This window comes from Xenopus laevis, chromosome 8L (assembly GCF_017654675.1).
Source record: "Xenopus laevis strain J_2021 chromosome 8L, Xenopus_laevis_v10.1, whole genome shotgun sequence".
Lineage (NCBI taxonomy): Eukaryota > Metazoa > Chordata > Amphibia > Anura > Pipidae > Xenopus > Xenopus laevis.
In genome coordinates, this window is record NC_054385.1 from 13,826,281 (window position 1) to 13,840,688 (window position 14,408).

A 14,408-nucleotide genomic window follows, 5' to 3' on the forward strand; every position below is an offset into this window, starting at 1 on the left:
GCTCTGTTAGAACAATTGCTGGCTCCAACTAACCTTAATTTTAACACCTCCTTCACTCACCTTTTAGGGCAGAGACATACACTCAGATTTGGGGAGATTTAGTCAACTGGTGATAAATTGCCTATTCTTCGGGGTGACTAATCTTCCTGAACTGCCTCCCATCAGCTAGTATGTACATTCTAGCCGGCGGGAGGCAGTTCGGGGAGATTAGTCGCCAGTGTCGGACTGGGACACCAGGGGCCCATCCAAAAACCTTTGACTAGGGGCCCACTAATTAATCTTAGCCCAGGGCCCCACTCTTTGTACTATTATTATTCCTCTTCTCACTCAACCTCTATTCTCCTAGTCTATTTTCTATACATACTATAATCTAATATTCCATCTATTTAGCCTCTTTGTTCTCATAGAAATAGAGAATGGCCATGAAATAGGCCAAATGTCTAGCAGCATGAGGGCCACTGACACCTGGGCCCACCGGGACTTTTCCAGGTATCCCAGTGGGCCAGTCCGACACTGTTAGTCGCTGGCCGACTAATTTCCTTGAATCTGAGAGTATATCTCTGCCCTTAAATCCAATATACTATAAGGGCAATGGGACACCAGGAAATTCTAGCAATAAATCTTTGCTTCTGCAGACGACTAATCTCCTGTAAAAGCTTTCCCATAGGCAATAATGTGAATCGCTGGTGGTAAAACTTCCCGAATCTGAGCGTATGCCTCTGCCCTAAAAGGTGAGTGAAGGAGGGAAGTGTTAAAATTAAGAGTAGCTGGAGCCAGCAATTGTTCAAACAGATCACCAGGCTCCCACATGCCTTAACCCTTAATTATATAGAGGAGATTGTAGTTCTGCAACTACTACTAAGGTTAACGGTGGACTGGATCTACATTTAGGGAGCTAGCACACGGGCAGATTCGGGGAGATTTAGTCGCCTGGCGACTAATCGCCTCTTCTGCGGGGCTACAATTTCCCTGAACTGCCTTCACCCTGGCTTCTGCCTGCTATAATGAGAAAACGCCAGCGCCAATGCACTCGCGGCGCTTCGATTTCCGAAGTTGCCTCACAAGGAAACTTTGGGCGACTTCGGAAATCGAAGCACCGCGAGTGGGGAAGGCAGTTCGGGGAGAGGCGATTAGTCGCCAGGCGACTACATCTCCCCGAATCTGCCCGTGTGCTAGCTCCCGAAAAACAGGAATCAGAGTTGTATGGGAGGTATTTGCTTTGGGATAAGTATCCCGGACCTTGCAAATGTTTATTGTAAACAGTTTAGTAGAAGAAGTGAGCCTCATGATAGGGACAGAAAGAGGAAAAAGTGTCTCTGGGAGTATTTATAATTTATAACAGAGGCTTGTAAATGTGCCAGTGCTTTATTTAGCATCCAGTAATAGAAATCTATAGCTCATGTGAAGGAACATAGGCAAATAGCTTTATTCAGCCTATGTAAGGGGTTAGAAGGCAAGTGTTCCGGAACTGGTAATAGGAAACTACTGTGTATAAAGGGCAAAGGGGTTGTCTAAGGTCAGACACACGCTCAAATTCGGGGAGATTAGTTGCCCATCGACAAATCTCCTCTTTTTCGGGGCGACTAATCTAAGCGCGTGTCTCTGCCCTTAACCTTTCTCTGTACAGCCAGGGTTTTGTGTTCTGTACATGCCCTCCTTTCACCCTGGCTAAAGTCTGCTACAAGATAAAATATAGGTTGGCATGCCTTTACCATACAGTGAGAGTTAATTATCTCTCAGGCATTGGTGAGAAATTCAGTTATGGTGACCCAGTGACCGGTAATGTAACTAAATGTTTCTGAGCCCCACAGCAAACTCAATTTAGGGCCCCAAAATATTGATAAGTTGGTCTTTTCTCCCAATATATATTAACTTTTCTAATTAATTACTGGGCCTCCTACACTACTGCCCCCCCAGGCTGGACTGAGAATTAAAATAGGCCCTGGCATTTCAGGTACACATAGGGTTTCTACCTTTTCTGGAAAAAATACCGGCCTGTATAATTATCTTTTCTCCCTATTAATAACATTGGGATCAACCATCATTTTTACAGGCCAGGTGGTACACAGAGGCCCAATCAGCCCAAAAAGAGGCCCAAACAGCCCCAACCAGCCCACTAAATACTGACTTTCTATGGCACCTTATAGCAGCCCCTATGGCATTTGCCAGAACCCATAGATTGCCAGTCCGGGCCTGCCCCCCGCAAACACAGCATCTTCTGTAGTTACACTCCTGGCAGCGATCATGATTATGATGTTTCTGTCCCCACATTGCTACAGCATCGAAATTACAGGGAATAAGTCCCCCAGAAATGAGCAGGGTATTTAGTCAAGCGGCAAACTAACTAGTTAGTCCAATCCCTAAACTAAAACATTCAACCATCCTAGATCAGAATTGTAAATATTTAAAGCTGCATTATGTTTTTTTCTGGCACTCGTCACTTGACTGATAAATATTGCCTTCGTGGTTGCTGACAAATAACACTTACTCCTTTAAATACCTTTCACTGTACAGATACAGGATGCTCTTTCCCTGACCGGCATCTTGTTTCAGTATAGCGTCGCTTTCATTTATGAATGCTTACAACAGATGTTTTCAGACGTCAATGGATTGAGCCTCTGTTTGTTTTTTACTGTTTTGTTAGGTTCCCGTTGACTGTAACAAATAAACACTCACCCCCAAATCTCCTCCTAACTGGCCTTCAGGCTTGGCCCCCTTAGCTCATAACAAGTTTACAGATAAATAGAAACATTGGGGTAACAGTCACCCTGCTATAGTTCCAGGGGTACCCAGGGCACAAATAAGGACTCACCCCAAATCTCCCCCTAACTGACCTTCAGTCTGGACCCCCTTAGCTCATAACAAGGTTACAGATATATAGAAACATTGGGGTAACAGTCACCCTGTTATAGTTCCAGGGGTACCCAGGGCACAAATAAGCACTCACCCCAAATCTCCCACTAACTGGCCTTCAGGCTGGGCCCCATTAGCTCATAACAAGGTTACAGATATATAGAAACATTGGGGTAACAGTCACCCTGCTATAGTTCCAGGGGTACCCAGGGCACAAATAAACATTCACCCTAAATCTCCCCCTAACTGACCTTCGGACTGGGCCCCTTAGCTCATAACAAGGTTACAGATATATAGAAACATTGGGGTAACAGTCACCTTGCTATAGTTCCAGGGGTACCCAGGGCACAAATAAGGACTCACCCCAAATCTCCTCCTAACTGGCCTTCAGGCTTGGCCCCCTTAGCTCATAACAAGTTTACAGATAAATAGAAACATTGGGGTAACAGTCACCCTGCTATAGTTCCAGGGGTACCCAGGGCACAAATAAGGACTCACCCAAATCTCCCCCTAACTGGCCTTCAGTCTGGACCCCCTTAGCTCATAACAAGGTTACAGATATATAGAAACATTGGGGTAACAGTCACCCTGTTATAGTTCCAGGGGTACCCAGGGCACAAATAAGCACTCACCCCAAATCTCCCACTAACTGGCCTTCAGGCTGGGCCCCATTAGCTCATAACAAGGTTACAGATATGTAGAAACATTGGGGTAACAGTCACCCTGCTATAGTTCCAGGGGTACCCAGGGCACAAATAAACATTCACCCCAAATCTCCTCCTAACTGACCTTCAGTCTGGACCCCCTTAGCTCATAACAAGGTTACAGATATATAGAAACATTGGGGTGACAGTCACCCTGCTATAGTTCCAGGGATACCCAGGGCACAAATAAGCACTCACCCCAAATCTCCCCCTAACTGACCTTCGGACTGGGCCCCTTAGCTCATAACAAGGTTACAGATATATAGAAACATTGGGGTAACAGTCACCTTGCTATAGTTCCAGGGGTACCCAGGGCACAAATAAGGACTTACCCCAAATCTCCTCCTAACTGGCCTCCAGGCTGGGCCCCCTTAGCTCACAACAAAGTTACAGATATATAGAAACATTGGGGTAACAGTCACCCTGCTATAGTTCCAGGGGTACCCAGGGCACAAATAAGCACTCACCCCAAATCTCACCCCAACTGACCTTAAGGCTGGGCCACCCATAGCTCATAGGGGCTGTTTTTGACCTGCGTATTTCAACAGGGTGATTTCAGCCCCCGTCTGGCATTAACCTTAAAGTACCCAAAAGAGCCCCGTGTGCCAATCCACATCCGCTATCAACTGATGTGCCATTCTGCCCCTGAAAAGTTTTTAAGATCAATTAATGACATCTCTGATTTTGTTAATGACCTTAATCAGACATATACAATGGTTGGGGGCTTCAGATGAGATTAATGTATTTATGAGATGGCAGGAGTGATTAATGGGAGGAGTTACGGCTTAACACCCCCCACCCCCAAAATCCCTTTAAATGTTAAAAGGCAAGAAGAATGGACAGAATTCAGTATTACTTCTTGGAATCCTCTTTTCCCAGGATATCGATATATATATATATATATATATATATATATATATTTTTTTTTTTTTTTTAGCAAATCTTGTACTTGGCATGACTTCTAGTACAACCTGTTAGGCCACAATCTAGTTGCCTTGGTGGCTGGGTTGCAACTGGCATTTATTTCACAGCCTGTTTGTTTGAGTAGCTGGAGTTCTAGTACCGATCCTGTTCTTCTAGAAAAGCTTCTAGATCGGAATATCAACCTTATCCAGCTTTGCCATCATGGGGAGAAAGGCTCCAGCGGTGGAAACATTAAGCTACAAGGTGACGATGGAGGGCAAAAATGGCACCAACAGCATGAAGGGCAATTGCAGCACCAGTTTGGAATTAGGGGTGAAAGAGCCACCCAGTAAAACAGTGCTTCCTCCAGAGAGGGAAACATGGGCAATGCCTTTGGATTTCATCATGTCCTGCGTTGGATTCGCTGTCGGCTTGGGAAATGTGTGGCGATTCCCTTATCTGTGCTATAAAAATGGTGGAGGTAAGTTTATTCCCAGATTATATCAGACAACATATGCATTTATCCTAAGTGTTATTACTCTAGGCACCCGGACATCTTACATTGCTGTATTCCTCTAAGTTTGTGTCAACTTACACTTGTTTCCCTTCCATCTTAAATTGGAAGCCTGCGGCAATGTTTCTATATATCTGTAACCTTGTTATGAGCTAAGGGGGCCCAGCCTGAAGGCCAGTTAGGGGGAGATTTGGGGTGAGTGTTTATTTGTGCCCTGGGTACCCCTGGAACTATAACAAGGTGACTGTTACCCCAATGTTTCTATATATCTGTAACCTTGTTATGAGCTAAGGGGACCCAGTCTGAAGGTCAGTTAGGGGGAGATTTGGGGTGAGTGCTTATTTGTACCCTGGGTACCCCTGGAACTATAACAGGATGACTGTTACCCCAATGTTTCTATATATCTGTAACCTTGTTATGAGCTAAGGGGGCCCAGCCTGAAGGCCAGTTAGGGGGAGATTTGGGGTGAGTGCTTATTTGTGCGATGGGTACCCCTGGAACTATAGCAGGGTGACTGTTACCCCAATGTTTCTATAGATCTGTAACCTTGTTATGAGCTAAGGGGGCCCAGTCTGAAGGTCAGTTAGGGGGAGATTTGGGGTGAGTGCTTATTTGTGCCCTGGGTACCCCTGGAACTATAGCAGGGTGACTGTTACCCCAATGTTTCTATATATCTGTAACCTTGTTATAAGCTAAGGGGGCCCAGCCTGAAGGCCAGTTAGGGGGAGATTTGGGGTGAGTGTTTATTTGTACCCTGGGTACCCCTGGAACTATAGAGTGACTGGTACCCCAATGTTTCTATATATCTGTAACCTTGTTATGAGCTAAGGGGGCCCAGTCTGAAGGCCAGTTTAGGGGGAGATTTGGGATGAGTGCTTATCTGTAACTTTGCTATGAGCTAAGGGGGCCCAGCAAAAAAGTCCAGCAGCTAGGCTGACCTGATTATTTATAATGAATAATCAGTATACATGTCAGCTGTCCTCCGACTAGATGACTTTACTGCATTCAGGGGCCCCATGGCAGAGGGTACCCCAAATTGGAAAAGCACAAGTAGCGAAAGGGAAAGGTGTTTTTTGTGGAGTCGACAGGGTTGGGTGGATAATGGTTGGCATAATTGGAAATTGTCTAATTGGGTATATCAGGGCTGTGACCATGCATGCATTTTTTTATTAATTGGGGCCACATTTTACCAGAGTCCCAGACCATAACTGGGCACCCCTGGGGATAGGCCCTGTCAGTGTGGTAGTATGATTACTGATGGTGGCCATGTAGGCAGCACTGTACTCAGGGGTACATACAGATGTCTGTGCTATGGCATAAAAGGGCAGGGTGCAAGTGTATAAAAGACATGCTGGTCTGCCCCGATTTTCTGCTTTTTGACCTTGCCCTTCATATGTTTACTTTGTATATTTATGAGTGCAATGCATATGTGTACTTTAAACCTGCTCATTTAGAGATCTCAGCCCTTGCCCTTATACTATTAGCCATCTTTATTTTAATGTTCAGGCTATACAGAAAAAATATATGAGAATAATGTCATGTTACCCCCCAAGAGCGTTTCTAAGCTCCAATACTTATCTCAATGTGGGATACTGTAAATGAACTTGATCAGGGGTGCAATGACTGGGGGCTTCAAATTATATCAATTTATCTAGTAGCTCATCGCCCCAGCAGCCCTTACATCTTATACGGACAGCTGAATTCTTCCTGAGACCATCCTCTCCTAGTATACCCAAGATATATAGTTACCAACAGTACATCTTGTGCTTGGCATGACTTTCAGTACTGTACCTGTAAGGCCACACTTGCATTCCCCTGGTGGGTGGATTGCAGGCTCCTTGCCTATATTGAACTTGACAGTTGGCAGTCGTATCACAGTAGCTGGGTAGCTGGAGTATTTGTACCAGTAGTAGTTCTTGATATGACTGAGCCTGCCCAAGGTTCATTTGGACTCTCAGAAACAAGGACTAGCCATTTACTTGTGTATTTAAGAAAAGGAATCATGAGGACAAGGAAAACAACGGTGGAAACAGTAAGCCAAAGAGTGGAGGACCTGCATCGAGGGAATGTGTCTGGCAGGGAAGAGTGCATAACCAACTTGGAAATGGATGTCAAGATGCTGCCCAGTAGCAGATCACTTCCGGATGCAAGGCAAACATGGGAAAAGCCTTTGGACTTTATGATGTCCTTAGTGGGATGTTGTGTCGGCTTGGGAAATGTATGGAGGTTCCCTTACCTGTGCTATAGACATGGAGGAGGTAGGATTTTATGCAGGGTACTGCCATATTGCCTTTGCTGCTATGGATAGGGGTTTATCAAGTTTAACACTGCCTTTAACAAGCACAAAATATATATATTATAGTGGGTATTTGACCCCTCTGTAGGAGGTGCTCAAAACACCCCTGTCCACTTGTTACCACTCTTACTACTACTGAATGTAAGTACCCTACTGGAAGCAGTTGATCCTCCACACCCGTTGATTAACCGAGCTCTGGACCCGACTTGGTCCTGGTAGTGATGCGCAATTTACACGGAGCTCCACACACGCATTAGTATGCAGTTTATGAGTTTACCCCATTTGTTATTCCACCAGTATCAACAAAGTATCAATGTTTTTGGGTGGGGGTATAGCCCTTCCTTTGTCGTCCTTTGTGGAATAACAAATGGATTAAGCACCCCAAGTGCCCTATTGGACCCATGTGCTTACTTGGCATTTTTGGCTGCCTGTCACCGCTCTGTGTAATAGCCTTTTATGACCCCTGTTGTTGCCCAACAAAATGCTTTAATTACTATTTACTATCACAGAAAGAAAGCTTGCCTTAGTAAAATGAGTCATGGGTGCCAACCCCCGGAGAGCCATTTTTGGGTCCTGACTCATACATTAAATATCCCTGACCTAAACCCTACATTCTGTTTACTGACTGTCCCGTAAAGTCCCTAAAACTTGCGAGAGATTAAATCTATCTACAAGAATTATTGGTTAACCCAATAACTTATGTTTAGAAAATCTGATTTTCTATTATATTGGGCATAGGGTTGCCACCTGACATTTTACTGGCCTGGCCAGTAAAAATGATGGTTGATCCCAATGTTATTTATAGCGAAAAAACATAAATATATAGGAAGGCCGGTATTTTTTTCCATAAAAGGTGGCAACCCTAATTGTGCAATATGGCCAGACCTGTCTATGCTTTTGTGTAATATCCAACATTCTTTAGGGCAATAAATAGAGTTTAACACCTCACCTTACTATGGTATGGCCTCTGTTGCTAAACAAGGGAAGGCGAGTAGTGAAATATTACTCCGATGTAGGGTATATATTTCCCTTTTAAAAATAAGCATGGCTGTCTGTATCGTATACCACACTGCAGAATAGCACTGTAGACTAAGGGGCCTAGGTATAAAAATTGTGCACGTTTTGTTGCTTTTGTTATATTTTTACTGCAAATTTGTACATTTTTATGGCGATAGTAACTGTTGCTGCGAGTTCCGACTGTGTAGCTCTCTCCGGTGACTGAACAGCAGGGGGCAGACTACAACTCTAAAACAGCAGTGCATCGATTGAGATACAGAAATCCAGCAGAGGCTGGAAAGAAGAGTCAGTTATTAGACTGCACATAGGGAAACTGCAAATATTACTGGCCTCACTATATTATAATCTAAGACGTCTATTTTGCAAACAGAATGTACTGGCCTAGGTTGTTATGCGCTGCATATTATATTTCTCTCCATATATGTTTTTCTCCAATGCATGAGTGGGACCTGCCATACTGTGTATCTCCAGTGGTCGTATTGTAGAGTAGTAGAATGCTTGCTTAGTGTTGCCAGGCAATCATATTTGGTGTAATGTCTCATAGATGACAATGTATTCTTGTTTTACTATGAAGGGCATATGTTTAATACTCAGGATTCATAATTGGTTGAGAAAATGTGCCTTAAAGGCCTGATAGCATGTATATAAGGGGTTCAATACCTTGTTTTTCCATTTGGCAAAGGGTTTTTGACGCTATTTTGAAGATCCCTTACCATCATAGTTTTGGTGTATAGAGCAGGGTGTGTGAATTGGGGTGCACCTGGCCCCAAGGACAGATTAATGTCCAACCTCCCCCAGGCTATACCATAGGGCCCAGTGTGATCAGGGGCCCATCTATCTTTCTTCATATATATTTATGGGGAACTCCACACAAACAAAGCTTAAGCTTTTTGAAAAGTAAACATAATTTCAAGCAACTTTGCAATATACATCAGTTAAAAAATATGCAGACTTTTGATGATTTTTGGTATGGTTTGGAACAGTTCCCTAAGCCTAGCCCCCTACTCTCCTGCTGATCTGTCTGACTACTTTGCTGAGCTGGCTGACTACTGTTACTTTGTATCAACAGCCATCTGTCCTCAGCCTGCATCCTCCAAACCCCACAATTCCCTGCACATGATTTCAATAAGGAAAGGAACATCACAGTGCAATGCATTGTGGCTTATGTAGTTCCTCCATGCTGTCTGTAAGATGCACACAAACATAGCTTAAGCTTTTTGAAAAGTAAACATAATTTCAAGCAACTTTGCAATATACATCAGTTAAATAATATGCAGACTTTTGATGATTTTTAATGTTTTGGAACAGTTCCCTAAGCCTAGCCCCCTACCCTCCTGCTGAGCTGGCTGACTACTTTGCTGAGCTGGCTGACTACTGTTACTTTGTATCAACAGCCATCTGTCCTCAGCCTGCATCCTCCAAACCCCACAATTCCCTGCACATGATTTCAATAAGGAAAGAAACATCACAGTGCAATGCATTGTGGGTTATGTAGTTCCTGAATGCTGTCTATAAGATGCACAATTGTTACAATTTGTTACAATTTGTAACATCGGTGTTTAGTCCCTCCTTCCCAGCCAGGATTTCAAATGATGCAGACAGAGAAGAACTGTTAAACAGCTGGATTTCAGCATAGAAAATGGCATTTATTCATACTTTTTGAAGAAACAGGTAACTGTGATGGATATATTAAGGGTTTCTGTGTTATGTGGGCCTCTTTATCACATTTTGGTTTGGAAGCCGGAGTTCCCCTTTAATTTTATTTGCACTGCTAAGTGCGGTTGGGCACATGGTAGCTTAGTTACTGCCTTATTTGCCATTTAGGAGATACAAGGGCTTATTCACAAATGCCAAGTACTAGTAAGGAATCAGAAATGAATATGCCCTGACGTACTCCCAGAAACGTGCAGCAATGCGATTGGTGAATTACATGCACTGATGCGATGGCACCCTGGAATTATAATCTCCATGGGAGCATTGTAGTTCAACAACTAAAGCCATTGTTCGTCCTTGATGTATATATTCCCAAAAGGAATTTATAATTTAAGGCCAAAGTCAACTAGGGTTTATATGTTATATAGTACAGGGGATCACCGGTTTGTATTGATTGGCACTGATTCTCTCATTATTGAAAGAGGCCCATGCTTTCTGTAGAACCCCCTGATGGCTTCCGTCCTGGGAATGTGCCACCATACTGAGAAAGGAGCGGGTTCCTTAGCTGTAAGCGCTGGCATCGTAAGAGTTCTTAAAATAAGTTTATTTATATCCCTAGAAGCATCTTAAACATTGTGTTCCTTGTTCGCAGTTTCTCTGCATTGGGGAGTTGTCCAACAGCCTGGCACGGATGGGTTGGGTAGAACAGACGCGGAGTCATGTTGGATCCCAGTGGCCTATCAGATTCCTCGTTCTGTATGAACGCTCCACTTGCCTGCTGATGTCAGGCCCCCCTTGCAGGTGGCAGAGCAGTGACTTTGCTTCTTTCCCTGATGATGATGATGAGGATGATGCAGCTTCTCTGCTCTTTCTCTCTCTCTTTTGCATAAAAGGATCAATTATGTGAGTGCCAGTCTGCCTCCCCCATGGCTCGCTCAACAGCCAATTATTTTACTGCTGCTCAGGAATTCTGTCCTTGGTCGGTAGTTTTGGGTGTTCATGTTTAATTTATTGCCACTGAGCTCTAGCAGCGATGTCACAATGAAGCTGCCTGGCATTCACAGGAATCCTATTTGCTTTATTGTTTCGTGACTCACCAATGAGCACAAGGAACTGGTGAAAGTGAGTGCAGCAGGGGGATGTACAGACATAAAAAGCAGGCACGAGTGTGCACACACACACAGACAAACACATGCAGACCGGCACATAGGCATGCGAGATTTCTGTCCCATGAGCTAAGCTTAACGATGACGAGATATTTGCCCAGTGACTGGAAGGAAAAACAGTGATGATCAAACCCGACTTCTGCAAGGAAAATGGAAATCACCCAGATCATTGCAGTCCTTTATTATACTTCCTCGTTACCCCCTCTCCCCACCCCGACACACACACAAATTTCACCATAAATGAGAAGTCTGCAGATTCCAGGCCTAGGTATAGTTATTGCACCAGGTCTGGAGCATAGAATTCATATCCACAGGAGTGGAATGAAAATGTTCCTTTTTTTAGAATCTTAAACCCAGAGGAGAAGGAGTCCTGCCTAAGGGACATTTACTTGCTGGGTCGGCCCTCCCTGGATCTGCTCCTCTTTCACAAAGGTGCATTGTTAATAAGTAACTCTTATTCTCTGCTTTGCTCAATTGCATGCGAGAAGGTTATAATAGCAATGCATCGTTTTGCATAGCCAGGTCTTTGGTTTTCTTTTAAGAAATCAGCAATTTAGAACACAAAGGGGCAAATTTACTAAAGGGCGAATTGTCGCCAGCGAACCATTCGTCACACTTCGCAAGGCGAAAATGAGTTACCACTACTCTAATTCTCTAAAATGCAAAGTTGCGTCCTTGGCGCTGAACGCTGGCAATCGTTTCTGCCTAGCGAAACTTGGTTAGTCCTCTTACGCTTAAGTAAATTTGGATAGGGCAGGTACATTAAAGTGGTATGGATGTCTTTATTGGTGCAAATGCCAAAAAGTGACCACTTTTTATTACAAATGTCAAAGGAACCTGAATAAAGACAATGGCCTACACATGAGAGCACCCTAAAACGAATGTGCCATGCCCCTCAAATGTCTGGGGAAAAATGTTAACACATAAAAATTTAATAGTTAGGACTTTTGCAGGCAATGCCGCATAAAAAAAAGGACAAGTCGCCACCGTTTAATGCATTTGCGGCATACAGAATATGATGTCACTGACATAAGATTGAGGAGGATGTCGCTTCATTTTAGCAGTTCGTCTGAGGTGGCAAAGGAAACTGGGAAAGAGGTAACGTTCTGTAAAATTTGCCAGAGCGAAAAGTCGCCTGGCGATAGAGTGCGAATGAATGCTAGCGACGGTCTCATTCACTAGCGAATTGTCCTCTACGCCTGTTGGTGAATTGGCGATGTCGCTGCAGATGGGATTTCTGGCTAGTGGTAGTCACTTTAGTGAATCTGCACCAAAGAATTTTAGCGCCTGTGCTTAAGTATCCACCGTGTGCTGCCTGAGATGGTTTAGCCTAGAAAGAGTTAAAAAGCTAAGGCAGTCCTACAGAGCACCAGCTGTCTTTATGGACAACGTTTGCAGCCTCTAAATAAGGGATATCTGATGCATAAAAACGACTTTTGTTTTTCCTGAGCATTATTCTAAGTACACGGGGATTGGGAAGGTTGGAGCTTATCTGGGCAGAAGAGCTTGCTCTCTAACAGTCCTCATTTCTCAGGCTATTTTAGCAAAAGCTGCCTTACCCCTCCCCCTCCCGGAAGAATCCCACTCGTATCATGAATATCCCAAAATAGCAGCCACGTGAGGTCTGCTCCTTGTGTCAGTGACAGAACACTACGGGAGAAAAGGGGATTTACTCATTTGGCTGAATGACTGAGAAGGAGGGAGGGGAGGCAAAAGAGGCGTGGAATGGGGAGAGATAGAGAGAAGGAGGCTTTTACACTCACTCATAAACAGATGGGCTTTAAGGTGCAGAACTCAGGAGAGGGCAAATGCCAGGAAAGGGAGAGATAGGTGCAAGAGGCAGTTAGGGGGGGAGAAAACATTGAAGGAGGGGAGAGAAGAGGGTGGGAAACTTTGTGACTTCATCCTGGTCCTTGCTTTAAAGCTTGTGGAGCTAGCGCAGCACCCACAGACCTAGGACACAGCACATCAGAGCCAGGCACGCTTGGTGCTCTTACCCACTTCTTGGGGGGCACTGGCACCACCGCGTTCCCTCACCATTCCCTCAACCTCCACCATCGCCAGCAGTAACCCATGAGATTCTTCCGGCTCACCTTTAAGTGCTTTGTGGACGGTTTCTGACTTTCTTGGGCTTACATTTTGCTTTTTTTTTTCCGGAGTTTTATTCCTCGCCGATCTGAACTTGCCAAACTGAAATTTTGTCTCCTTTTTATCCATAGTATTATTATATATTTATTAATTAAGGGTCATTGTGGACTGAAGGTGTGAAGGAAACAGGGAATATTTTTTATTTTTTGTCTTTATTTTTGTAAACAAAGCAGAAGTTCTTTTATTTTTTTAAAAAGTGAGAGGGGAAGGGGGGGTTGTTTGGTTATTTAACACTAAAAGACCATGGAGAAGAGGCACTTGTCTTTGGAGAATGGTAGCTATAAAGTGACCATAGATGAGAAAAATGGACAGCTGATTCCAAACGGGACTGCACAGGAGACAGATCTGTGCCGGAATGGATCAGTCAAAGGAGAGATCGTCTTCCCTCCAAACTTCAGGGAAGGCATCCCAGAACGAGACACATGGACCAGCCAGATGGATTTTATGATGTCCTGTGTGGGCTTTGCGGTGGGTCTCGGCAACGTGTGGAGGTTCCCATACCTGTGCTACAAGAATGGAGGAGGTGGGTTGAACTTAGAATACCAGCCACTTGGATGGAGAGGTAATTTCATGCATGGGCTGCCCTTCCTGGGAAAACTCCACTTCCTCATATGTTTGCTCGCTGTGCATTTGCACGTAGGCAAGCAGGTTCAGCCTGGAGTTAGCTACAGGGGGTAGTGTGCTCAGGCTGACCTCTATAAATGATAAATTGCTTCTCTATGAACCATTTGCATCTGCTTTCAAGTGCCATGCAAGTGATAGATCATAGAATCCACAATATGGGCTCCTTCCCTGTCTCATATCTGATTGAGCCTCATTCAGACATAGACAGAGAAGGGTAGAAGCACTTGGCCACGGATGAGGTGTAGATCAGATTGTTGACCCAGCCAGCTCTTGTAGAGGTCAGCTTCTCTGCTGATCTGCCTTTCAGCACATGGCCAGCTTTAATGATCACTTGTTTAGCACTAGTGTTCAGACTAGCCACTGTTCAGAGAGTAGGCTGGGAGTTGTAGTCCTACTACAATGACTCTCATGTGTAGGCATACTACAGGGTGATGGCCAACAAAGACCATCTCCTTTTTTGATATTCATTTTCTAATAACAGTTGGTCGTCATTTGCACTGCATTCCCACACAGATAAGGGAGGAACTCCA

The 14,408-nt window shown here is 44.3% G+C and overlaps 1 protein-coding gene across 3 annotated transcripts in view; it reads left to right on the forward strand.

Annotated features, from left to right (window-relative positions):
- Window positions 1-4,494: 4,494 nt before the first annotated feature.
- Window positions 4,495-14,408, forward strand: part of slc6a8.L (solute carrier family 6 member 8 L homeolog) — a 38,992-nt gene continuing 29,078 nt past the window's right edge. The window contains exon 1 of one of the 3 annotated variants that reach the window (XM_041573212.1): window positions 4,495-4,941. In XM_041573212.1, the coding sequence (XP_041429146.1) occupies window positions 4,683-4,941 (259 nt within the window). In that variant the 5' untranslated portion in view covers window positions 4,495-4,682. Of the gene's footprint in view, window positions 4,942-12,765; window positions 13,817-14,408 lie in introns of those variants that run through there. The other 2 variants (XM_041573210.1, XM_041573211.1) reach the window with 2 other exon arrangements.